Source organism: Panulirus ornatus, chromosome 11 (genome assembly GCF_036320965.1).
Source record: "Panulirus ornatus isolate Po-2019 chromosome 11, ASM3632096v1, whole genome shotgun sequence".
In the NCBI taxonomy this organism is placed as follows: domain Eukaryota; kingdom Metazoa; phylum Arthropoda; class Malacostraca; order Decapoda; family Palinuridae; genus Panulirus; species Panulirus ornatus.
In genome coordinates, this window is record NC_092234.1 from 40295005 (window position 1) to 40322504 (window position 27500).

Consider the following 27500-nt stretch of genomic DNA (forward strand, 5'->3'; position numbering starts at 1 on the left):
TACTTTCATCATACATGTTCGTTGTATCATAGAATAATCTGAGCAGATTGTCACACATAAGAATCGTTTATCAAGTTGGAGGTTCTCTTAATGGTTCACATTTCTATTTCGAAGGATGGTTTCCAGAAGTTTTCAACCACAGACGTTAAGTTCATAGGACGATAATTTACGTACAGCGACTCATCAGTATTTTCTCTTATATCGACGTTACATTGGTCAACTTCCATTCATCTGGAACTTCTCCTGCCGCAAGTGACTAACTGAAGAGGTCAGTCAAGTGCTTAACGATCTCATTTATCTCATATTTCGTTGTCCTCGGATAAAACTTAACTGTGTCTACCGTGTTATCAATTTTCATTTCGGTCGTTACTGAGAGAAAATCTTCAGCTCTGATGTCAGTTGGTTGAAGATCGTTTCGTTTTTGTTTTTTTTTTCACTTAAAAGACCAATTGACTGGGTAATGACCGTTTTGCTTCTAACATAACTATAACAAACTTTAGAGTTTTCTTCGGTATTTTCGGAAATGTACGTTTTCTAATGACGTTTACTTTGTCGTATATGTTTATTAGTTAATGATCTTTGAGTTTCTTATGAGCTACCTTGAACAACAACAACCACCTCTTTATTTAATCATTCCATCATATTGGCTTCGTCTTAGATGATAAACCGTCTGCTACGCACTGGCAAATATGTTCCCTCTGCTGCTTTGAAAGTTTTGATGAAGCTTTTCCAAACTATATTCACGTGGTTTTCATGTACCATTATAATGGCAGGTTTGCTTGACATGAACAATGCAAAGAACATTAAGATTCACAAATTCAAGACAGAGTATTTCTTTCTCAACTGTCACGTTGGCCAACATTACATGCAGTGTTGAAATTGATCTGAAAAGTGATATTCTTTTTATTTCTTGCATTAAACTTTTCCACAACGCCAGCATCACTAACGAGGTTACGTCATCATCAAACAAATTTAGGAAATGTCCTCATCATGAACTATCAGTGATGGATCCCCCGACTCAGACACCGAGCTGCTAAAATATGTTAATTCGATTTTTTTTTTTTTGTTACAGATTTGTGCTGACTGATCATCCAATCCTTCGTCTACCTCTGGTGTCTGTGTGGGGGACTTATAAACTAATCCTACTGTTACTTTCTTACGTAATTTATATTTAATGTTACTTTCTTACGTAATTTATATTTAATGTTACTTTCTTACGTAATTTATATTTAATGTTACTTTCTTACGTAATTTATATCTAATGTTACTTTCTTACGTAATTTATATTTAATGTTACTTTCTTACGTAATTTATATTTAATGTTACTTTCTTACGTAATTTATATTTAATGTTACTTTCTTACGTAATTTATATTTAATGTTACTTTCTTACGTAATTTATATTTAATGTCTACAAAATATGAAGTCAACGTTTCCAGCAGCTACAACAGTTTTCACAACGGCTTAAAATTAGTTACAACAAGTTTCTTTCTCAGTGGCACACAATGTGTAGCCTGCACCACACTTCTCAGTGGCACACAATGTGTAGCCTGCACCACACTTCTCAGTGGCACACAATGTGTAGCCTACACCACACTTCTCAGTGGCACACAATGTGTAGCCTGCACCACACTTCTCAGTGGCACACAATGTGTAGCCTGCACCACACTTCTCAGTGGAACACAATGTGTAGCCTGCACCAGAGTACTGGTGTTGTCGCCCCCCCAGAGTACTGATGTTGTCGTCCCCCCAGACTACTGGTGTTGTCGTCCCCCAGAGTACTGTGTTGTCGTTCCCCCCAGAGTTCTGGTGTTGTCGTCCCCCAGACTACTGGTGTTGTCGTCCCCAGAGTACTGGTGTTGTGTCCCCCAGAGTACTTGTGTTGTCGTCCCCCAGAGTACTTGTGTTGTCGTCCCCCAGACTACTGGTGTTGTCGTCTCCTAGAGTACTGGTGTTGTCGTCCCCAGAGTACTGGTGTTGTCGTTCCCCCCAGAGTACTGTTGTCGTCCCCCCAGAGTATGGTGTTGTCGTCCCCCAGAGTAACTGGTGTTGTCGTCCACCAGAGTACTGGTGTTGTCGTCCCCCAGAGTATGGTGTTGTCGTCCCCCAGACTACTGGTGTTGTCGTTCCCCCCAGAGTACTGTTGTCGTCCCCCAAGTACTGGTGTTGTCGTCCCCCAGAGTAACTGGTGTTGTCGTCCACCAGAGTACTGGTGTTGTTCGTCCCCAGAGTACTGTGTTGTCGTCCCCCAGAGTAACTGGTGTTGTCGTCCACCAGAGTACTGGTGTTGTCGTCCCCCAGAGTAACTGGTGTTGTCGTTCCCCCCAGAGTTCTGGTGTTGTCGTTCCCCAGAGTACTGGTGTTGTCGTCCCCCAGAGTATGGTGTTGTCGTCCCCCAGATACTGGTGTTGTCGTCTCCTAGAGTACTGGTGTTGTCGACCCCCAGAGTACTGGTGTTGTCGTCTCCTAGAGTACTGGTGTTGTCGTCCTCCAGAGTACTGGTGTTGTCGTCCCCCAAGTACTGGTGTTGTCGACCCCCAGAGTACTGGTGTTGTCGTCCCCCAAGTACTGGTGTTGTCGTCTCCCAGAGTACTGGTGTTGTCGTCCCCCAGAGTAACTGGTGTTGTCGTCCCCCAGAGTACTGTGTTGTCGTCCCCCAAGTACTGGTGTTGTCGTTCCCCAGAGTACTGGTGTTGTCGTCCCCAGAGTACTGGTGTTGTCGTTCCCCCCAGAGTTCTGGTGTTGTCGTTCCCCCCAGAGTACTGGTGTTGTCGTCCCCCAGAGTACTGGTGTTGTCGTCCCCCAGAGTAACTGGTGTTGTCGTTCCCCCCAGAGTTCTGGTGTTGTCGTCCCCAGAGTACTGGTGTTGTCGTCCCCCAGAGTAATGGTGTTGTCGTCCCCCAGAGTACTGTTGTCGTCCCCCAGATACTGGTGTTGTCGTCTCCTAGAGTACTGGTGTTGTCGTCTCCTAGAGTACTGGTGTTGTCGCCCCCCCAGAGTACTGTGTTGTCGTTCCCCAGAGTACTGGTGTTGTCGTCTCCCCAGAGTACTGGTGTTGTCGTCCCCCAGAGTACTGGTGTTGTCGTCCCCCAGAGTACTGGTGTTGTCGTCCCCCCAGAGTACTGGTGTTGTCGTCCCCCAGAGTACTGGTGTTGTCGTCCCCCAGAGTACTGGTGTTGTCGTCCCCCAGAGTAATGGTGTTGTCGTCCCCCAGAGTAACTGGTGTTGTCGTCCACCAGAGTACTGGTGTTGTCGTTCCCCCCAGAGTACTGGTGTTGTCGTCCCCCAGACTACTGGTGTTGTCGTCCCCCAGAGTACTGGTGTTGTCGTCCCCCAGAGTACTGGTGTTGTCGTCCCCCCAGAGTACTGGTGTTGTCGTCCCCCAGACTACTGGTGTTGTCGTCCCCCCAGAGTACTGTGTTGTCGTCCCCCAGAGTATGGTGTTGTCGTCCCACCAGAGTACTGGTGTTGTCGTCCTCCAGAGTACTGGTGTGTTGTCGTCCCCCAGATACTGGTGTTGTCGTCTCCTAGAGTACTGGTGTTGTCGTCTCCCAGAGTACTGGTGTTGTCGTCCACCAGAGTACTGGTGTTGTCGTCCCCCAGAGTACTGGTGTTGTCGTTCCCCCCAGAGTACTGGTGTTGTCGTCCCCCAAGACTACTGGTGTTGTCGTCCCCCAGATACTGGTGTTGTCGTCCCCCAGATACTGGTGTTGTCGTCCCCCAGATACTGGTGTTGTCGTCTCCTAGAGTACTGGTGTTGTGTCCCCCAGAGTACTTGTGTTGTCGTCCCCCAGAGTACTTGTGTTGTCGTCCCCCAGATACTGGTGTTGTCGTTCCCCCCAGAGTTCTGGTGTTGTCGTCCACCAGAGTACTGGTGTTGTCGCCCCCCCCCCAGAGTACTGTTGTCGTCCCCCAGACTACTGGTGTTGTCGTCCACCAGAGTACTGGTGTTGTCGTCCTCCAGAGTACTGGTGTTGTCGTCCCCCAGAGTATGGTGTTGTCGTCCCCCAGAGTACTGTGTTGTCGTCCCCACAGAGTACTGGTGTTGTCGTCCCCCAGATACTGGTGTTGTCGTCCTCCAGAGTACTGTGTTGTCGCCCCCCCCCCAGAGTACTGATGTTGTCGTCCCCCCAGAGTCTGGTGTTGTCGTCCTCCAGAGTACTGGTGTTGTCGTCCCCCAAGTACTGGTGTTGTCGTCTCCCAGAGTACTGGTGTTGTCGTTCCCCCCAGAGTACTGATGTTGTCGTCCCCCCAGAGTCTGGTGTTGTCGTCCTCCAGAGTACTGGTGTGTCGTCCCCCCAGACTACTGGTGTTGTCGTCCCCCCAGAGTACTGGTGTTGTCGTCCCCCAGACTACTGGTGTTGTCGTCCCCCAGAGTACTGGTGTTGTCGTCTCCCAGAGTACTGGTGTTGTCGTCCCCCCAGACTACTGGTGTTGTCGTCCTCCAGAGTACTGGTGTTGTCGTCTCCCAGAGTACTGGTGTTGTCGTCCTCCAGAGTACTGTGTTGTCGCCCCCCCCCCAGAGTACTGGTGTTGTCGACCCCCAGAGTACTGGTGTTGTCGTCCCCCAGAGTACTGGTGTTGTCGTCCCCCAGAGTAACTGGTGTTGTCGTCCACCAGAGTACTGGTGTTGTCGTCTCCCAGAGTACTGGTGTTGTCGCCCCCCCCCCAGAGTACTGATGTTGTCGTCCCCCCAGAGTACTGTGTTGTCGCCCCCCCCCCAGAGTACTGTGTTGTCGCCCCCCCCCCAGAGTACTGTGTTGTCGCCCCCCCCCCAGAGTACTGGTGTTGTCCGTTCCCCCCAGAGTATGGTGTTGTCGTCCCCCCAGAGTACTGGTGTTGTCGTCCCCCCAGACTACTGGTGTTGTCGTCCCCCAGAGTACTGGTGTTGTCGTCTCCCAGAGTACTGGTGTTGTCGTCCCCCAGAGTACTGGTGTTGTCGTCCCCCAGAGTACTGGTGTTGTCGTCCCCCAGAGTAACTGGTGTTGTCGTTCCCCCCAGAGTACTTGTGTTGTCGTCCCACCAGAGTACTGGTGTTGTCGTCCCCCAGAGTACTGGTGTTGTCGTCCCCCAGAGTACTGGTGTTGTCGTCCCCAGAGTACTGGTGTTGTCGTCCCCCAGAGTACTGGTGTGTTGTCGTCCCCCCAGAGTACTGATGTTGTCGTCCCCCCAGAGTCTGGTGTTGTCGTCCCACCAGAGTACTGGTGTGTCGTCCCCCCAGAGTACTGTTGTCGTCCCCCAGAGTACTGTTGTCGTCCCCCCCAGAGTACTGGTGTTGTCGTCCACCAGAGTACTGGTGTGTCGTCCCCCCAGAGTAACTGGTGTTGTCGTCCACCAGAGTACTGGTGTTGTCGTCTCCTAGAGTACTGGTGTTGTCGTCCCCCAGAGTAACTGGTGTTGTCGTCTCCTAGAGTACTGGTGTTGTTCGTCCCCCCCAGAGTATGGTGTTGTCGTTCCCCCCAGAGTACTGTTGTCGTCCCCCAGAGTACTTGTGTTGTCGTCCCCCCAGAGTAACTGGTGTTGTCGTCCTCCAGAGTACTGGTGTTGTCGTCTCCTAGAGTACTGGTGTTGTCGTCCTCCAGAGTACTGGTGTTGTCGTCCCCCCAGAGTACTGGTGTTGTCGTCCCCCCAGAGTACTGGTGTTGTCGTCCCCCAGAGTACTGGTGTTGTCGTCCCCCAGAGTACTGGTGTTGTCGTCTCCCAGAGTACTGGTGTTGTCGTTCCCCCCAGAGTACTGGTGTTGTCGTCCTCCAGAGTACTGGTGTTGTCGTCCCCCAGAGTACTGGTGTTGTCGTCCCCCAGAGTACTTGTGTTGTCGTCCCCCAGAGTACTGGTGTTGTCGTTCCCCCCAGAGTACTGGTGTTGTCGTCCCCCAAGTACTGGTGTTGTCGCCCCCCCAGAGTACTGATGTTGTCGTCCCCCAAGTACTGGTGTTGTCGTCCCCCAGAGTACTGGTGTTGTCGTCCCCCCAGAGTACTGGTGTTGTCGTCCCCCCAGAGTACTTGTGTTGTCGTCCCCCAGACTACTGGTGTTGTCGTTCCCCCCAGAGTACTGATGTTGTCGTCCCCCCCAGAGTACTGTGTTGTCGCCCCCCCCCCAGAGTACTTGTGTTGTCGTCCCCCAAGTACTGGTGTTGTCGTCCCCCCAGACTACTGGTGTTGTCGTCCCCCAGATACTGGTGTTGTCGTCCCCCAGAGTACTTGTGTTGTCGTCCCCCAGATACTGGTGTTGTCGTCCCCCAGATACTGGTGTTGTCGTCTCCTAGAGTACTGGTGTTGTGTCCCCCAGAGTACTTGTGTTGTCGTCCCCCAAGTACTGGTGTTGTCGACCCCCAGAGTACTGGTGTTGTCGTCCTCCAGAGTACTGTGTTGTCGTCCCCCAGAGTACTGGTGTTGTCGTCCCCCCAGAGTACTGGTGTTGTCGTCCCCCAGACTACTGGTGTTGTCGTCTCCTAGAGTACTGGTGTTGTCGACCCCCAGAGTACTGGTGTTGTCGTCCCCCAGAGTAACTGGTGTTGTCGTCTCCCAGAGTACTGGTGTTGTCGTCCCCCAGACTACTGGTGTTGTCGTCTCCTAGAGTACTGGTGTTGTCGTTCCCCCCAGAGTACTGTGTTGTCGTTCCCCCCAGAGTTCTGGTGTTGTCGTTCCCCCCAGAGTTCTGGTGTTGTCGTCTCCTAGAGTACTGGTGTTGTCGTTCCCCCCAGAGTACTTGTGTTGTCGTCCCCCAGAGTACTTGTGTTGTCGTCCCCCAGATACTGGTGTTGTCGTCCTCCAGAGTACTGGTGTGTCGTCCCCCCAGAGTACTGGTGTTGTCGTCCCCCCAGAGTTCTGGTGTTGTCGTCCCCCCAGAGTACTGGTGTTGTCGTCCCCCCAGAGTACTGTTGTCGTCCCCCAGACTACTGGTGTTGTCGTCCTCCAGAGTACTGGTGTGTCGTCCCCCCAGACTACTGGTGTTGTCGTCTCCTAGAGTACTGGTGTTGTCGTCCCCCCAGACTACTGGTGTTGTCGTCTCCTAGAGTACTGGTGTTGTCGTCTCCCAGAGTACTGGTGTTGTGTCCCCCAGAGTACTGTGTTGTCGTCCCCCAGATACTGGTGTTGTCGTTCCCCCCAGAGTACTGTGTTGTCGCCCCCCCCCCAGAGTACTGATGTTGTCGTCCCCCCAGAGTAACTGGTGTTGTCGTCCCCCCAGAGTCTGGTGTTGTCGTCCTCCAGAGTACTGGTGTTGTCGTCCCCCAGAGTATGGTGTTGTCGTCCCCCAAGTACTGGTGTTGTCGTCCCCCAAGTACTGGTGTTGTCGTCCCCCAGACTACTGGTGTTGTCGTCTCCCAGAGTACTGGTGTTGTCGTCCTCCAGAGTACTGGTGTTGTCGTCCCCCAGAGTACTGGTGTTGTCGTCCCACCAGAGTACTGGTGTTGTCGTCCCCCAGAGTACTGGTGTTGTCGTCCCCCAGAGTACTGGTGTTGTCGTCCCCCAGAGTACTGGTGTTGTCGTCCCCCCCAGAGTACTGGTGTTGTCGCCCCCCCAGAGTACTGTGTTGTCGTCCCCCCAGAGTACTGGTGTTGTCGCCCCCCCAGAGTACTGTTGTCGTCCCCCAGATACTGGTGTTGTCGTCCCACCAGAGTACTGGTGTGTCGTCCCCCCAGACTACTGGTGTTGTCGTCCTCCAGAGTACTGGTGTGTTGTCGTCCCACCAGAGTACTGGTGTTGTCGCCCCCCCCCCAGAGTACTGTTGTCGTCCCCCAGACTACTGGTGTTGTCGTCCTCCAGAGTACTGGTGTTGTGTCCCCCAGAGTACTGTTGTCGTCCCCCAGAGTACTGGTGTTGTCGTCCCCCAGAGTACTGGTGTTGTCGTTCCTCCAGAGTACTGGTGTTGTCGTCCCCCAGACTACTGGTGTTGTCGTCCCCAGAGTACTGGTGTTGTCGCCCCCCCCCCAGAGTACTGTGTTGTCGCCCCCCCCCCAGAGTACTGTTGTCGTCCCCCCCAGAGTACTGTTGTCGTCCCCCCCAGAGTACTGTGTTGTCGTCCCACCAGAGTACTGGTGTTGTCGTCCTCCAGAGTACTGGTGTTGTCGTCCCCCAGAGTACTGGTGTTGTCGTCTCCCAGAGTACTGGTGTTGTCGTCCCACCAGAGTACTGGTGTTGTCGTCCCCCAGAGTACTGGTGTTGTCGTCCCACCAGAGTACTGGTGTTGTCGTCCCCCAGAGTACTGGTGTTGTTCGTCCCCAGAGTACTGTTGTCGTCCCCCAGAGTACTTGTGTTGTCGTCCCCCAGATACTGGTGTTGTCGTCCTCCAGAGTACTGGTGTTGTCGTCCACCAGAGTACTGGTGTTGTCGTCCACCAGAGTACTGGTGTTGTCGCCCCCCCAGAGTACTGTTGTCGTCCCCCCAGACTACTGGTGTTGTCGTCCCCCAGAGTACTGGTGTTGTCGTCCCACCAGAGTACTGGTGTTGTCGTCCTCCAGAGTACTGGTGTTGTCGTCCCCCAGAGTACTGGTGTTGTCGTCCCCCCAGAGTACTGGTGTTGTCGTCCCCCCAGAGTACTGGTGTTGTCGTCCCCCCAGAGTACTGGTGTTGTCGTCCCCCCAGAGTAACTGGTGTTGTCGTCCCCCAGATACTGGTGTTGTCGTCTCCTAGAGTACTGGTGTTGTCGTCTCCTAGAGTACTGGTGTTGTCGTCCCCAGAGTACTGGTGTGTTGTCGTCCCCCAAGTACTGGTGTTGTCGCCCCCCCCCCAGAGTACTGTGTTGTCGTCCCCCCCAGAGTACTGTGTTGTCGTCCCACCAGAGTACTGGTGTTGTCGTCCCCCAAGTACTGGTGTTGTCGCCCCCCCAGAGTACTGGTGTTGTCGACCCCCAGAGTACTGGTGTTGTCGTCCACCAGAGTACTGGTGTGTTGTCGTCCCACCAGAGTACTGGTGTTGTCGACCCCCAGAGTACTGGTGTTGTCGTCCCCCAGAGTATGGTGTTTTTTGGGGTCCCCAGATTTACTGGTGTTTGTCGCCCCCCAAAATTATGGTTTTTTGTTTTTCCCCCAGATTTCTGGGGGTTGGGTCGCCCCCCTAGATTACGGGTTTGTTGTCGCCCCCAGAGTACGGGGGTGTTGCCCGCCCCCCCCGGGTATTTTTCTGATTGGTTTGTCTTTCCCCAGATTTATTTGGTGTTGTCGTTTTTGGGGGTTTTTCCCCCCAGATTTACGGGGTTTGTCGTCCCCCCAGATACTGGTTTTGGTCGCCCCCAGAGTACTGGTGTTGTCGCCCCCCAGGGTATGGTGTTGTCGTCCCCAGAGACTGGTTTTGGGGTCGCCCCCCAGGTACTGGTGTTGTCGTCCCCCAGAGTACTGGGGGTTGTGGGGCCCCCCCAGAGTACTTGTTGTCGCCCCCCCCGGGGCTCCCCCGGAAAATGGTTTTGTCGCCCCCCCCAGATTATTTGGTGGTTTTGGTCGGTGTTCCCCCCCAAAATTACGGGTTTGTTGTCTTTCCACCAGAGTTTTTGGTTTTGTCTTTCCCCCCAGAGTAAGGGTGTTGTCGTCCCCCAGATACTGGTTTGTCGTCCCCCAGAGTAACGGGTGTTGTCTTTCCCCCCAGATACGGGTTGTTGTCGTCCCCAAAAGTCTGGTGTTGTCGCCCCCCAGAGTATGGTGTTGCCCCCCCCCCCCGGGAGTACGGGTGTTTTTCCCCCCGAGTACTTGTGGGGTTTGGTTTTGGGTCGTCCCCCCAAAGAGTACTGGGGGTTGTCTCCCCCCAGAGTAGGGTTTTTGGGTCCCCCAGACTCGGGTTGTTTCTAAGAGTACTGGTGTTGTGGGGCCCCCAGAGTATTTGGTGTTGTCGCCCCCCCAGAGTACTTTTGGTCCCCCCCCCAATTTACGGGTGTTGTCGCCCCCCCAGAGAAAGGGTTTGTTTTTCGCCCCCGGGGGGCCCCAGATTTTACTGTTTGTTTTCCCCCCCAGAGTATTTGTTTGTCGCCCCCCCAGGTACTTGTGTTGTCGCCCCCCAGAGAAACTGGTGTTGTCTTTCCCCCCCAGATTTGGGCTGGGTGTTGTCGCCCCCGAGTACGGGTGTTGTCGCCCCCCCAGAGTACTGTTGTCGTCCCCCAGAGTACGGGTTTGTCGTCCCCCCAGACTACTGGTGTTGTCGTCTCCTAGAGTACTGGTGTTGTGGCCCCCCCAGAGAAAGGGTGTTTGTCTTTCCCCCAGATTTTCTGGTGTTGTCTTTCCCCCCAGGTACTGGTTTTTTCGTCCCCCAGGTAGGGGGTGTTGTCGTCCCCCAAAGGATTTAACTGGTGTTTCGTCCCCCAGAGTATTTGGTGTTGTCGTCCCCCAGAGTATTTGGTGTTGTCTTTCCCCCAAAAGTATGGTGTTGTCTTTTCCCCCAGGGGTACTGGTGTTGTCGCCCCCCAAAGAAAAGGGTGTTGCCCCCCCCCCCCAGAGTACTGGTGTTTTTCGCCCCCCAGAGTATTTGGTGTTGTCTTTCCCCCAGAGTACTGGGGGGTTGTCTTTCCCCGGGGGAGTTTGGTGTTTGTCGTTCCCCCCAGAAGTACGGTGGTTTTTCGTCCCCCAAAAGAAATGGTGTTGTCCTTTCCCCCCAGATTTTTACGGGTGTTGTCGCCCCCCCGGGATTTTGGTGTTGTCGCCCCTCCGGGAGTACTGGTGTTGTCGCCCCCCCAGAGTACGTGGTTCTGTTGTCTTTCCCCCGAGTATGGTGTTGTCGCCCCCCCAGATTACGGGTTTTTTCGTCCCCCGGGAGTACTGGTGTTGTCTTTTCCCCCAGAGTACTGGTGTTGTCGCCCCCCCCGGGAGTAGGGTGTTGTCGTCCCCCAGATACGGGTGTTGTCGTCCCCCCAGAGTACTGGTGTTTTTGGGTTCCCCAGGGTACTGGTGTTGTCGTCCCCGGGGAGTACTGGTTTTGTCCCCCGGTCTTTTTTCCCCCCAGATTTGGGCCCCCCGGTTTTGGTTTTGTCGTCCCCCAGATTTCTGGTTGTTGTCTTTCCCCCCAGAAGGTTGTGTTTGGGTTCGTCCCCCCGGGATACTAACGTGGTGTTGCCCGTCCCGGGGGAAACTCCCCGCTGAAAACCTGGCGCCCCACCATGGGTTTACACTGACATCGTTCTTTGCTTTGCTGGAGGCGGGAGCCAAACCGATCTCAAGCGTCCGGGGGGTAAAGGCCTTTTCTTTTCTTTTCTCTTTTTTCTTTTTCCCCTCCCCTCTTTTTCCCCCCCCCAAAATTTTTAAAAACCTCCTCACACGCCTTTCCTCTGTCCTCTTGGTCCGTCCTACGACCTTTCCCGCGACGTCGTAAACTGGTCCCACGACCTCATCATCCTTCCCACGCCCACCTAGGCCTTCAAGACACGCCCCCATCCCACGGCCTCCTTGGTCCGTCCTCAGACCCCTGGGCAGGTCTTCAGACCCCATCCCATGGTCCACGCGTCAGACACCACCCTTGTTCCTAGATCAGAGACCATACATCATAGACCTATTCAAACTTTAAACTACAGTCTAGGGCTTTTAATTTTTCTCATTTCTGTAGTTCATGAAACTGTAATCCTTGTAACTCAGAGGGACAATTCTGTTAGAGGAAGTCATCTGCTGTAATACTGAGGCAGAGGCCCGAGTCTTGCTGGGTAACGAAGCAGAAATAATTGAATAACACTAATGCTATAGTTACAGGAGATACAGCCGGCTACAGTAGTGAGTGATACAGTAGATACAGCCGGCTTCAGTAGTGAGTGATACAGGAGATACAGCCGGCTACAGTAGTGAGTGATACAGTAGATACAGCCGGCTTCAGTAGTGAGTGATACAGTAGATACAGCCGGCTACAGTAGTGTGTGTGTGTGTGTGTCAGTGAGGTCCCTCTGTCTGTACAGGAGTGACGGCTCTGCAGACGGCGTCTGTGTGGGGTCGTGTGGACGTGGGCCGCTTCCTGCTGCAGGCCGGGGCCGGGCCAGACCTGGCCAACAACCACGGTAAGGTGCAGGCCAGGGCCGGGCCAGACCTGGCCAACAACCATGGTAAGGTGCAGGCCGGGGCCGGGCCAGACCTGGCCAACAACCATGGTAAGGTGCAGGCCGGGGCCGGGCCAGACCTGGCCAACAACCACGGTAAGGTGCAGGCCAGGGCCGGGCTAGACCTGGCCAACAACTGACCCCGTCATAAAGAAGAGTAACACTACCTATTATCCGGACTACTTCTTACCCGGCAGCCGCTATGACAGATGTAGTGAAGACTCCTCTTAACTGGTCCACTCCCTGGTGGCCGATCCCCGGACGGTAAGATGTCCGGGCTGGTATGACCCCTGGGGCGGTACGACCCCTGGGGTAGTAAGACCCCCTGGCGGCCGTACGACCCAAAAATCCTAACCTAACCTAACCTAACCTAATGTAGCAAAATTGAGATTTTGATATTGTAAAATAAAGTTTCGAGCTACGTACAGCGATCTGTCGCCACTGTGAACCTCACAAGGTTGTGGAACTGTTGTGATGATGTTCACTGTGTTATGTGTCTCCATAATGTGAGCAATGACGAGTGTCGCAACTATTGTGTTGTGGAAACTTGTTGTCCCCGTCAATACAACAACAACAACAACAGTAATGATATTATTACTAATAATAGTAATAATAACAATGATAATGATAATAATAGTAATGATAATGATAATAATAATAATGATAATGATAATAATCCATGAGTTGAGACGTTACCAACCTTGATGATGGAGTGAGCCGTCTGGCAGCTCGCCTCAGCAACACAACGACCAACATCTTTATATAAATCTTCCCCAACATCTTATATATATCTTCCCCCAACATCTATATAAATCTTCCCCAACATCTTATATATATCTTCCCCCAACATCTTATATATATCTTCCCCCAACATCTTATATAAATCTTCCCCCAACATCTTATATAACCTTCCCCAACATCTTATATAAATCTTCCCCAACATCTTATATAACCTTCCCCAACATCTTTATAAACCTTCCCCAACATCTATATAAATCTTCCCCATCATCTTATATAAACCTTCCCCAACATCATATATAAAATCTTCCCCAACATCTTTATAAACCTTCCCCATCTTATATAAATCTCCCCAACATCTTATATAAACCTCCCCAACATCTTATATAAATCTTCCCCATCATCTTATATAAATCTCCCCAACATCTTATATAAACTTCCCCAACATCTTATATAAACCTTCCCCAACATCTTATATAAACCTTCCGCAACATCTTATATAAACCTTCCCCAACATCTTATATAAACCTTCCCCAACATCTTATAAAAATCTTCCCCAACACTTATATAAACCTTCCCCAACATCTTATATAACCTTCCCCAACATCTAATATAAATCTTCCCCAACATCTTATATAAATCTTCCCCAACATCTTATATAAATCTTCCCCAACATCTATATAAATCTTCCCCAACATCTTAAATAAACCTTCCCCAACACTTATATAAACCTTCCCCATCTTATATAAATCTCCCCAACATCTTATATAAATCTTCCCCATCATCTTATATAAATCTCCCCAACATCTTATATAAATCTTCCCCATCATCTTATATAAACCATCCCCAACATCTTAATATAAACCTTCCCCAACATCTAATATAAATCTTCCCCAACATCTTAATATAAACCTTCCCCATCTTATATAAATCTCCCCAACATCTTATATAAACCTTCCCCAACATCTTATATAAATCTTCCCCAACATCTTATATAAACTTCCCCACATCTATATAAATCTTCCCAACATCTTATATAAATCTTCCCCAACATCTTATATAACCTTCCCCAACATCTTATATAAACCTTCCCCAACATCTTATATAAACCTTCCCCAACATCTTATATAAACCTTCCCCAACATCTTATATAAACCTTCCCCAACATCTTATATAAACCTTCCCCAACATCTTATATAAATCTTCCCCAACATCTTATATAAACCTTCCCCAACATCTTATATAAATCTTCCCCAACATCTTATATAAACCTTCCCCAACATCTTATATAAATCTTCCCAACATCTTATATAAATCTTCCCCAACATCTTATATAAACCTTCCCCAACATCTTATATAAATCTTCCCCAACATCTTATATAAACCTTCCCCAACATCTTATATAAATCTTCCCCAACATCTTATATAAACCTTCCCCAACATCTTATATAAATCTTCCCCAACATCTTATATAAACCTTCCCCAACATCTTATATAAATCTTCCCCAACATCTTATATAAACCTTCCCCAACATCTTATATAAACCTTCCCCAACATCTTATATAAACCTTCCCCAACATCTTATATAAACCTTCCCCAACATCTTATATAAACCTTCCCCAACATCTTATATAAACCTTCCCCAACATCTTATATAAACCTTCCCCAACATCTTATATAAACCTTCCCCAACATCTTATATAAACCTTCCCCAACATCTTATATAAACCTTCCCCAACATCTTATATAAACCTTCCCCAACATCTTATATAAACCTTCCCCAACATCTTATATAAACCTTCCCCAACATCTTATATAAACCTTCCCCAACATCTTATATAACTCCCACATCTTATATAAACCTTCCCCAACATCCTTATATAAATCTTCCCCAACATCTTATATAAACCTTCCCCAACATCTTATCTAAACCTTCCCCAACATCTTATATAAACCTTCCCCAACATCTTATATAAACCTTCCCCAACATCTTATATAAATCTTCCCCAACATCTTATATAAACCTTCCCCAACATCTTATATAAACCTTCCCCAACATCTTATATAAACCTTCCCCAACATCTTATATAAACCTTCCCCAACATCTTATATAAACCTTCCCCAACATCTTATATAATCGTCCTGACCGACACATGTTGATGATGGGTTCTGGTGTTGCAGGAAGGACGGCGCTACACTGGGCAGCTGGGAATCGGCACACGGCCGTGGCGGAGGAGCTACTGAAGGCGTGTCATCATGACGTCACCAGCAGCAACCACCACACTGGTCAGTTGAGCGTCAGGTCACAGTCAGGTGTTAGCGCTGAAGTAATTGACCAATGATAACGCGAGCGGGAATGAACCATTGTTATGATTGGCTGGTGCGTCGCCCAGTAGCCAGACCAGACCGACCGACAGACCGTCGCCATCTTGTTTTCAATGCTTCGCCGCCCTACAGACACACACACACACAGAGCAGTGGCTGGTGTACGTAATGTATGCTTGTCTGTCTGTCTGTCACTCCTCACCAATATATTCATATCTAACTTGTCCACCATGATGGTGAGAGAGAGAGAGAGAGAGAGAGAGAGAGAGAGAGAGAGAGAGAGAGAGAGAGAGAGAGAGAGAGAGAGAGGATGTCTGTGTCTACTTGTCTGTTTGGTCGATTGTTTAACATGTCATGTGACTGTGTGTCTCCCCGGCAGCAGTACCTCCTCCCCAACACCAGCTCTCCCCAGCCACCAACACTGCCCACAGTCTTACCCTTGTGTTGCTCCCCAGGTGAGTGTGGGTCTACCGCGCCTCCGCCACGCCCCCAGGACACCTCCGGCCGAGGAGAAGGTCAGGTGCCCGGCCTCAGCCCCCAGCCCCCGGACGCACCTCCACCCCAGCCTCCCCCGACACCTCCCCCCGAGGCTCCAGCGGGCACGGCGCCCCCTGGGGTGACGTCTGTCGCCACAGGAAGTTCCTCCTGGTCCAGACCTCCAGCAGTTCTGCCACGTAAGGAACACAAGACGTATGTTGCCAGTGTTGCTGCAACACCCCCGACCACCACCACCGCTGCCCCGCCGAGAATGGTGTGTTCCCTGGCAACACTTCCAACACAGTGTTGTCACCACCTTCAGGTTGTCATCATCTTCGTCCTCCTGTTGGTCTGGGGTTGACCAGCAACACCTCGCCAACACTCGTCTGTCAGGTCCATCTGGCTCACAACACCCCACTGTCAACACACCCATGCGTGTGTAGTAACACCCATGCGTGTGTACTAGCGTGTGTGGCCCAGTGTATAGCGGCTACACACTGGGCTAGCACCTGGAGGAGCTGCGTCTGTGTCACATCTCTTCGTCAGGAGGTCCTGCTTCACCTTCAGCCACTCTCCCGAGGCATTACTCATGACCTGGACGACACACCCTCCCTCCCTCCCTGACCACCGAACCTTGTTGTCCTGTGCACCTCAGTTGTCCTGTGCACCTCAGTTGTCCTGTGCACCTCAGTTGTCCTGTGCACCTCAGTTGTCCTGTGCACCTCAGTTTAGGATGCTGGAAGCGGAGCCTTTGTGAATGACTGAGCCTTGATGACCAGCCACGACCTGGGTTAGGTTAGGTTAGGTTAACAAGTGTTCGTCACTTGAGTCAAGATATGTACTTGATCACGTCATGTATAGAACACAGCAGAGGTTCTCTGTAATGAATGCACTTATCCATTAAGTAACCACACCAGTAGTTTACATAGTTACAATATGTACCGTAATATGTAGGCACATTAGTATATTACATGGAGGTATTATGTACCATAATAAGTAGCAATGCCAGTACGTCACATGGTTACAATATGTAGGGTAATGTGTAACTACAACAGTAAATATATTGTATATCATGATAAAGATTCTTGACACTGATGGTAGCGCGTGTGTGTATTTACCACTGGTTGTTTACACGGAAGGATGAACTTACTTGTGTGTTGACCACGATCATCCTGGGAGAAGTGAGGCTGAGGTGGCCATGTTGCCTGGGTCCTGGTCAAGCTGGACCTTCACATGTGACTGATTGATCCAAAATTTTCATGGGTTTGTTGGTCTTAATTTTGAGAGTGGAAAGATTTTAGGAAAAGAAGACGAAAGAAGAAAGAGAATCGCACAGTTATGATGCACCGCGACTATGGTGCAGTAAGGAAAGATGGAAGCTTGATAATGGTCAGGCCTCGTGTGGTGCGTCACCACACACAAACTGTGGGAAGCAGCATTCAGCCGCGTACCCAGGATTTAGGTGACTGAGATACATGCAGAAGTCTCACTAGAGCAGCGACGGAAGAAAGCAACATGACAGCTGATGAAAGATGATGGAAGAGAGGTGAGTTGGGAGAGGTTAGAGGCGGGAAACCTTTGGCTCCATACACATGACACTCACACATATGTGAGGACTCAATACCGTATAGCCACACCCTCACAGGAACACACACATACACACACATGCGCAGCCCTGACACTGGGACACAAACTGTTTCTTGGTGAAGTTGTGAGTGAGGGACGGGAGTGGCTGGGCTGAGTGACACAAGGTGTGAGGGAGGGCCGTAGCTGGGGTGGTGAGTGACACAAGGTGTGAGGCAGGGCCGTAGCTGGGGTGGTGAGTGACACAAGGTGTGAGGGAGGGCCGTAGCTAGGGTGGTGAGTGACACATGGTGTGAGGGAGGGCCGTAGCTGGGGTGGTGAGTGACACAAGGTGTGATCTGGACATATAATGATTCACAACAACATACAAATGTGTAGTTGTAAAATATTGTCATTACTTGTACATTATTCTGATATGGTATCTTGAGCATTGGGGATATAAGAGTATTATTATCATACATGTTTGATCTATAAACTCCTGCACAAGTCAAGAGACAACGACCATGTCGCCGTACAGGGTATACACCACAAGCACTATCTTGCTTCTGATGCAGTACAGGTCCTCAGTTTTCTACGGTGGACGCGGACCCGCCACTCACTGGGACAAGGTACATGATAATGGTCGACACATGACCCAAAGTTTATGATCTTTGTCACTTCCAAAGTAATATTTATGGTTCTTATGAAGGAAATCATCACTTCCTTCTCACACACTTCACATTATGTCTTCATAATTCTTCGTCTCGTTCCAGACCCAAATACCTTAAACGTATTCACAAATAAAACTTTCCTTGTGAGACTAAACCTGAACATGGCAGATGTCCTTCATGGTTGGGTTATGGTGACGGAGTTATGTAATGGTAGCCAGGCAGCGGGTGGATACCCACGCCTGCCCCGGGTACCCACACGCACTGGTCCACCCGACCTGCTGACCTTCCTCCAGCAGGCTGACATGCAGCAGGCGTGTGAGGAGAGGGTCGAGGATGACCCCCAACGTGGGAAGTCAAGGATGACCCTTCTCTGGATCCTTTATCCTACACGTAGAGTCGTGGACACAAGGAGGAGTCCTAGGAAGCACGCAGGACCACCTGCCCTCCTGCAGGCCTGGGATGGGAGAGGCCTGACGACAAGGGTGACCCACACACAACGCCACTTGTCTCTGATGCGTGTGAGAATTTCCTCAACATGTATCGTGGTGTAATGTGGGGTCACTCCACACGATGTTGCTGGGGGACTCAAATGTTGAGCGGCAGGTCATGGGTTGACCTCTCATGCCCTGGGCGCCTGACCATGACCTCAGAGCATTCCTCACACATATCTACGTCAGCAAAGAAACTCTGTCATGCCTGTGGCACCTTCACCTGAGGCTGCACAGTGCCGGGGTCATGCCCACAGTGCCGGGGTCATGCCCACAGTGCCGGGGTCATGCCCACAGTGCCGGGGTCATGCCCACAGTGTCGGGGTCATGCCCACAGTGTCGGGGTCATGCCCACAGTGCCGGGGTCATGCCCACTGTGCCGGGGTCACGCTGTCACCACCAACGTCTGGTCTGGTTGCCTTACACAACACACTCCATCACCCACGTCACCAGAGGTCAGCAGTAACGTCAGCCTGGCCAGGACAAGTCCTGACATCCTCTTGCTGCTGACACATATGATCTCGGTTCGAGTCGCGCTTCAGCGACTGACTGATCACCCAACCTGTTACAACCGTCAGATATACAACTCATGGCCACACACCTGTAGGAGTGTCCTCATGGCCACACACCTGCAGGGGTGTCCGTCTCATGGCCACATACCTGCAGGGGTGTCCGTCTCATGGCCACATACCTGCAGGGGTGTCTGTCTCATGGCCACACACCTGCAGGGGTGTCCGTCTCATGGCCACACACCTGCAGGGGTGTCCGTCTCATGGCCACACACCTGCAGATGTGTCCGTCTCATGGCCACATACCTGCAGGGGTGTCCGTCTCATAGCCACACACCTGCAGGGGTGTCCGTCTCATGGCCACATACCTGCAGGGGTGTCTGTCTCATGGCCACACACATCTCAGAACTAAAACAAAGTTTATCACCCAACACGAGAGATATGTTATGTCTGTCCTCCACACCTTCAAGGATCACACACAAGTCTGAGGATTATTTACATAACACATTATCTGTTCTACAAATGTTCTGTGTTTCCTCAGATAACACAAACTCAGAACACGACAGGAAGTTCATGGGAAGACACATCTTCACTACCATCGCCAGAACACTTGTTGCTTAGAAACGGTTTGTAGTTTCTTGATGTAACCTGGACCTCGGTGTGTAGCAATCGTGTACAGACCTTCCCCTAAACATACTCAGTACAAACTCTTGTACACACGACCCTGGGGAGCCTTGCCACTACCCTAGTGAGGGAGTCTGGCCATCCGGCTGCCCGTCATCATCAACACAGGACAATGGAACATCTAGCTAATCCACTCGCCTGACCGACCCATCTTCTGGAGGAATTTCAAGAGGATGAGAGGTCTTAGTCCAAGTTCTCTGACACTCCACGTGATATCATGCTCAAGGTCCTTTCAAACTGCTCCTCGAGGCTGTCCTGTGAGAAGGAAGAGCGGCAGCTGACCCTTCGTGTGGAAGACGTCTCCGAGCCGTCGGCCACCAGGGGGTTCAGGGACGAGGTGTTTGAGGCCGGAAATGATTCTGTATTTTGGTCAGGACTTTTCGAGGAATTGACCGACTTTTTATCTCTTTTGCTTCGTTCTTCCACAGAGGCTCTTAGAAATTCACTGGGGAAGTTGATGTCATCCATGGCACAACTTAAACGAAACAAGTTACTGAAAGGTCTATGAATGTCGTCACAAGGTGAGTCAGCCTTAGTCTCCCCTCTTCCGCTTGGCTCTCGTTTTCTGTCGTGTGGAATGAAAAAGGACGCCTCAGTGTCGCTGCAGGACTGTGTTATGTCGTCCTCGTCGTCCGAAAAGTTGTAGTCGTCCATGGAGAGGTCCGTGGTAGACTCCGTGTTGAGTCTCAGTTGCCGCAGGTCCTGGCGTGGGGGTGGTAGAGGACACCTGGCGCGGGTCTTGCCGCGGCCGCGCCCACCAAGGGCTGTAGCGTCCTCGTAAGCGGTCACGGCCTCGTACGTGTCGGTACCGACGGCGCTGTACTGGTACTCCTGTGGACGGTAAGTACACCAAGTGAGGCAGGAAGTACACACTGATAACACGATAACAGTAACCCCTAAATAACCATGATAACACGATAACAGTAACCCATACGTAACCATGATAACAAGATAACAGTAACCCATACATAACCATGATAACAAGATAACAGTTACCCACACATAACCTTCATGATAAACCAGAGGACACAATCATCACCCCTGTAGCCTGCAATACACGGACCTCTCATAAGACCCTTGGTAACAAGGGTCTCTCCTCAAATCCCTCCCTAACATAGACTGGTGGAAGACCATATAGGGCAATTAACTCAACAGAACGCTCTCTGTCACTCCACAATGTCTCAGCAGCACAAACCATAGAGCCGGAAGGTCTGGGTGACACCAGGGCTGGGAGAGGGCCTGGGTGTAGGGTGACACTAGGGCTGGGAGAGGGCCTGGGTGTAGGGTGACACCAGGGCTGGGAGAGGGTCTGGGTGTAGGGTGACACTAGGGCTGGGAGAGGGCCTGGGTGTAGGGTGGCACCAGGGCTGGGAGAGGGTCTGGGTGTAGGGTGACACCAGGGCTGGGAGAGGGTCTGGGTGTAGGGTGACACCAGGGCTGGGAGAGGGTGTAGGGTGACACCAGGGCTGGGAGAGGGTCTGGGTGTAGGGTGACGCCAGGGCTGGGAGAGGGTGTAGGGTGACACCAGGGCTGGGAGAGGGTGTAGGGTGACAGCAGGGTGGTGTACAGGAACACAAGTGTGAGGAGTAACCTGACGGAGGTGTCCGTCCTTACCGGGGAGTAGGACTGGAGGTCGCCCCGGTCCACGTTGACCTGCAGGACGGTGGAGCAGCCCGAGGGTGTGGTGGAGGGGCAGAGCGGCTCCTGCGGCACCGTCAGCGTGGTGTCGTCCCGGCAGTAGCTGCAGCACTCGCCGGTGTACCAGGTGCTGGTGTCGGAGTCCCTGCAGGAGGAGGAGGGCGGGGCGGCGCTGTGCTGGCGGCTGGAGCACAGGTGACCTGTCTGGCAACGACCAGCCCGGGACGGTAACGACTCCGTCTGTGGACGGGAATGATCATGACCAGAACAACAGACAGACTGTTGATGAAGAGTGACCCAGACTGTTGATGAAGAGTGACCCAGACTGTTGATGAAGAGTGACCCTAACTGTTGATGAAGAGTGACCCAGACTGAGCGATAATCGAGACATGACCTACACGTGACCTGGTAGACGGTAACCGGGTCAGCCGGGACGACACATGACCTCTGCTGGACCTGACACTTCAATATGATTCATGCCAGACCCATGTTAAGTGACCCCAGATCTACACAAGTAATCCCTGATCCACGCAAGTAACCCATGATCCACAGCATTGATCCCTGGTCCACATAAATGATCCATCATCCATACAAGTAATTAGTGATCCACTGAAATTACTAACGATCCACACAAATGTTCCCTGAACCTTAGATGAAGACTCCCCAGTCTGATGCAATTACTGATCCACATGAATGATCCATGATTATTATTGGTAATTCCTGATCCACATACGTCATCCTTGATCCACAACAATGGTCCCTGATCCACATACGTCATCCTTGATCCACAACAATGGTCCCTGATCCACTCAACCATCTCTGATCCCCAGGGCTCACCCATCTTCAACAGTTGACCCCTGACCTCTGCAGTTCACCTCCCTTTCCAACATAGCCGACCCCTGACCTGTGACCTACCTGTGTGAGGCGCCTGGTCCGCTGGGAGGAGGCTGAGGACGGGGAGGGGGACGGGGCACAGGAGGCCGCCCGGCCACACCTCTGTAACAACAACAACACGTCATCAGCACCTCGTGACGTCATCTGAACCTCCCATACACCAGCGGTATATTGACCTTCTACCACTGTTTGGGAAGGTAATATATTGACCCTGTACCAGTGTACGGGAAGGTAATATATTGACCCTGTACCAGTGTACGGGAAGGTAATATATTGACCCTGTACCGGTGTACGGGAAGGTAATATAGTGACCCTATACCGGTGTACGGGAAGGTAATATAATATATTGACTGTACCAGTGTATATGATGATTATCTGTATATCTAAACGTCTATATTGTCTAAATTGTATGACATAAATAAGTGTTGGCCATACACGACCACATAGCCTGGCCCTGTGTCGCTGTGGGACATTACCATCACTACACCTACACCAGCAGCAACACTCCCTTATGACGTCACGTCACGTGTTGCATGGTGACAGCTTTCACCTGTTCAGGTGATGACAACTTGACAGGTAAGCTGTGTGTACGTTAAGCTTCCAGCTGTGTGTGTGTGTGTGTGTGTGTGTGTGTGTGTGTGTGTGTTACCGCCTGGAACACGATACACCGTTCGTGTGAAGTCATCTCTGGTGAGGTTGTGTCACTGGCAGTATAGTCTCCTCGAAACACTTCTCATTCCAAGGGAGTACACATTTCCCTGCTACTGGAAGTAGCGCAGCTATGGGCTGAATGACCCTCTGGAGAGAGGCCCTGGACAACACCAGACTTTCTATCACAAACGTGCAGGTGTAGTTAATGTGTACGTGTGTGTGTGTCAGGTCAAGAGTAATTAGTACAGTAGATAATATGCTACAGGACTGACCTAGCCTGGCCTTGACCAGGTCATCCTTGACCTGGGAGTTGGCCTCCACCTCAGCGTACTCAGCAGCCGAGCCGTTGGAGGTCAACAGTTTCCTCTCAGACTTGTCAGAGTTGAGGTCATGAGAGGTCACGGGGGTCCAGAGCCCCCCCACGTCCACCCAGGGCCCCCCCACGCTGCACACACCCTTGCTCAGCTCTGAGCCAGGACAAGAGATATGACAAAGTGTTAATTACTTATGATAAAGTGTTAATTAGTTAAGATAAAGTGTTAATTACTTACGGTAAAGTGTTAATTACTTACTGAAAGAGAATATTTTGCCTTTATTGTATTTACATGTTAAAACATCATATAATCATAATACATCTACGTCAATATCCTATGGTTTATCCAGTTATTACTGTCATGGCCAACGCTCGACAGTGTTATATATATGACTGCAGGTGTAGCGCAAGAAACACTCGGGTGTTCACCATCTGTCTCATCACCAGCAGGTGGTGGAGGCAGCTGGTTCGCACAGGACTCACCTGTGGGCAGCGGGTTGTGAAGGCCTCGGGCGCACCACCTGGCGGTCACAGTACAGGTCACTAGTACCACGACCATGGCCACGGCTCCTCCCGCCAGCACCAGGAACCAGGCCGACCTGACCACGCCCACGCCCACGCCCGGCTCCTGCCAGGTACAACCAGTTGGGTTAGCAGCGTCCCTGCCAGACGTCTCCCTCATCATCTTACGTTATAATAAATCATTTAATACATGTGTGTTACGAGGATAGACGAGGTAATTATCATCCAGTTGGATATTAATGTATTACAATGTAAACCTGAGTGAGAAATCTTAGAGAGGTGGCGTTAGGTTTCTTGACCTACGAACTAATGCGAAAAAAAATCAAAATGTAAAAAAGAAAACGTAGGATAAACAAATATTTATCACATATAAAAACAAAAAAACATAACCATTAATTATGATAATATATAATAAGAATTATCAACATAAACAAAGAAGACCATACACACTCGCTCTGTATATGGTCGTTACTTCCACCTATTTAAAGTTAGGATAAATGATAATTATATCAAGTTACTACATTTCGTTGGATCAAGTTACTACGTTTCGTTGGATCAAGTTACTACATTTCGTTGGATCAAGTTACTACACTTCGTTGTAACAAGTTACTACAATTCGTTGTAACAAGTTACTACACTTCGTTGTATCAAGTTATTACACTTCGGTGTATCAAGTTACTACACTTCGTTGTAACAAGTTACTACACTTCGTTGTATCAAGTTATTACACTTCGGTGTATCAAGTTACTACACTTCGTTGTAACAATTTACTACACTTGATTGTATCAAGTTACTACACTTGATTGTATCAAGTTACTACACTTGATTGTATCAAGTTACTACACTTGATTGTATCAAGTTACTACACTTGATTGTATCAAGTTACTACACTTGATTGTATCAAGTTACTACACTTGATTGTATCAAGTTACTACACTTCGTTGTAACAAGTTACTACACTTCGTTGTATCAAGTTATTACCCTTCGTTGTATGAAGTTACTACACTTGGTTGCAGTGTACACTTGCACAGTAGGTATGGTTGTAGATATGGTTCTACTGATGACTTTTGTTCAATATTAGTTTACGTTTGTAGATGTAACTTCTTTTTATGCAAACTTGTATTGTTAATGAACTGTTAATTAAACTCCAATGTACAGAACAAACTGTAAGGCTCATTTTTCTTTGAAACAGATACATTGTAAACATGACAGGTATACCCATTCTTTCCTATCAAATAAGCGAGAAAAAGAAGTGAACAAAATTCAAAGAATAAAATGTAGATTATAAACAGGAGAAAATTATGTAAATTTATTTATCAGGAATTAGAAATTTCCTCAATGTTTGATGTTTGAAAAAAAATAGATAAAGTACTGATATATGAGGTTAAAGACAGGCTTGCTTCCTTGTCCCTGGTGTTTGACATACCTCGGCCACAATGTGGCTTCTTCATTTATATGGTTCTTAAAGCAGTTATCAGAACGTAAATCTGTAACCCTGTAAATGACGTATAATTCGTTAAATATCTTCTTACCGTAGATGATTGAAATAGATAATGAGGCATGTTTTCCCCCACTACTCCCCGTGTTAGTTACTGTCTTGCACAACATGTAACCTGCAGTAGTGATGATGACTACATTATAATAACTTCATCACGACTCCCACACATTACATATTGTCTTTGTTCAAGCGCCACATTATATCATTAACAAGATATAATTACCGTCATAATGGAGCTAAAATAACGTTTACTGAGGCTGCCGTAACCTGGCTTTTATCTATTTTCTTCATAACAGTCACACAGATCTTTCTCATGGCTCCTATATACTCGAAATGTATGTGTCCAAATATCATAAAGGTAAATCTTTTTATATAACTCACTAAAACCATGAAGTATAGAGCCATAACGACCACGCCCTAGCCACCCTCTGTCTCCAGCAAGACTGACCGACCATGTTCACACCAGAAGCCATGTACTGCCCAGGTGCATGCTGGGTTAACATACTCTTCACAATGAAAATATATCATCGTGTTTAAGTAATAATAACAAGATATATTCCTCATAACATACACAGCGCAAAATGTACAATCAACGTGTGTGGACGCACTCCTCTACCGTGGCTGACCCGACATTTTAATTGGCTTAAAACCGGACGAAAGAATTTTTTGACAAGGAATGTCATTTACCCAGACTCCACGAACAATTTATCTGACTACATTCTAATTTGCAGATTTTTTCCTTTAACTAAAAAACTAAATTATTATTATTATTATTATTATTATTATTATTATTATTATTATTATAATTATTATTATCATTATTATCAATTATTACTATTATCATTATCATCATATATCATTATTATTATCATTATTATCCTGAGACATGAGGTGACCATACATGAGAGTGATGACCGTGACTGACCTTCAGGTGGGTCATGAGGAGGTTGAGCCTGGCTGGGGGTGAGGGAGGCCCTGAACCCTTCACCGTCGACGCCCTCAGGGTCACCTCGACCCTTGATGACGTCACATTGGGTAGCGTGAGGGTGGTCAGGTCACCGAGGACTGTCACGTTGTGGACCAGACCCGTGTCGCTCTCCTTCACGGTGACCTGAGACAGGTCATCACAGGTCAAGGGAATGAGTAAGTTTGTGTGATCAAAATTTAATTTCACACTTTATCAAAAGATATATAAACACACACACACACACACACACACACACACCACACACACCACACACACACATACACACACACACACACACCACACAAACACCACACACACACACACACACACAGAGGCAGGACTGACCAGATACTTGAGGATGACCCCGTGGGCGAGGTGGGGCGGCACGGGGCGCCAGTGGAGGGTGAGGGTGTACAAGCCGTCGCCTCCCAGCGCTGACCACCAGCGCGTCAACACCGCCCAACCTGACGGCGCTGCAACACAAGACACGTCACTCACGTGACCCAAAACCATGCCCCCCCCCCTCCGTGTTGCTCAGCAGAACAACAACAACAACACAGGAATGACTTAGACGAGAATAATAATATTACTACATCATGGATATTGAGACAGACAACTGTAATCATATTAATTGACATTAAACATCTTAGTGACTTTGTATTTAATAAACAGAACTTGTGAGGTAACACTAGTGTTGTGTGTGTTGACATGTGGTATTACACAATTGTCTTAGAAATTCAACGGGTCTGGAATGACATGACTATGCAAGGCTATTCATATAAAGGATATATCAAGGATGGATTCTTCCAGAACACAGTGGCCTGTTGGGGATAAACTACCAGTTACGTCGACCAGGACTACCAGTAACGTCGACCAGGGTTACCTGACGACCCGCGTGTTACGGGCTTACATCACGACGTCAGTCACAGCGCATACTCGACTCACGTCACGTCAGGACTGATGACTGACCATGTGTGGGGGTGTTACTGACCGTCCTGGGGGCGTGGTGTGGGGGTGTTACTGACCGTCCTGGGGGCGTGGTGTGGGGATGTTACTGACCGTCCTGGGGGCGTGGTGTGGGGGTGTTACTGACCGTCCTGGAGGCGTGGTGTGGGGATGTTACTGACCGTCCTGGGGGCGTGGTGTGGGGGTGTTACTGACCGTCCTGGGGCGTGGTGTGGGGATGTTACTGACCGTCCTGGGGGCGTGGTGTGGGGGTGTTACTGACCGTCCTGGAGGCGTGGTGTGGGGGTGTTACTGACCGTCCTGGAGGCGTGGTGTGGGGGTGTTACTGACCGTCCTGGGGGCGTGGTGTGGGGGTGTTACTGACCGTCTTGGGGGCGTGGTGTGGGGATGTTACTGACCGTCCTGGGGGCGTGGTGTGGGGGTGTTACTGACCGTCCTAGGGGCGTGGTGTGGGGGTGTTACTGACCGTCCTGGGGGCGTGGTGTGGGGGTGTTACTGACCGTCCTGGGGGCGTGGTGTGGGGGTGTTACTGACCGTCCTGGGGGCGTGGTGTGAGGGTGTTACTGACCGTCCTGGGGCGTGGTGTGGGGGTGTTA

The 27500-nt window shown here is 49.9% G+C and overlaps 2 protein-coding genes across 2 annotated transcripts in view; one reads left to right on the forward strand and one right to left on the reverse strand.

Annotated features, from left to right (window-relative positions):
* Positions 1 to 14862: 14862 nt before the first annotated feature.
* Positions 14863 to 16640, forward strand: LOC139751420 (uncharacterized). Its single transcript, XM_071666810.1, has 2 exons — positions 14863 to 15024; positions 15519 to 16640. The coding sequence occupies exons 1-2, from the start codon at positions 14892 to 14894 to the stop codon at positions 15899 to 15901; spliced, it is 516 nt and encodes a 171-aa protein (XP_071522911.1). The 5' UTR covers positions 14863 to 14891; the 3' UTR covers positions 15902 to 16640.
* An 821-nt stretch (positions 16641 to 17461) lies between these two features.
* LOC139751419 (uncharacterized) overlaps positions 17462 to 27500 on the reverse strand; it is a 210690-nt gene continuing 200651 nt past the window's right edge. Inside the window, 8 exon segments of the mRNA XM_071666809.1 lie at positions 17462 to 20286; positions 21070 to 21333; positions 22009 to 22065; positions 22067 to 22089; positions 22911 to 23105; positions 23435 to 23579; positions 25897 to 26082; positions 26284 to 26411. Coding sequence (XP_071522910.1) covers positions 19639 to 20286; positions 21070 to 21333; positions 22009 to 22065; positions 22067 to 22089; positions 22911 to 23105; positions 23435 to 23579; positions 25897 to 26082; positions 26284 to 26411 — 1646 coding nt within the window. The 3' untranslated portion in view covers positions 17462 to 19638.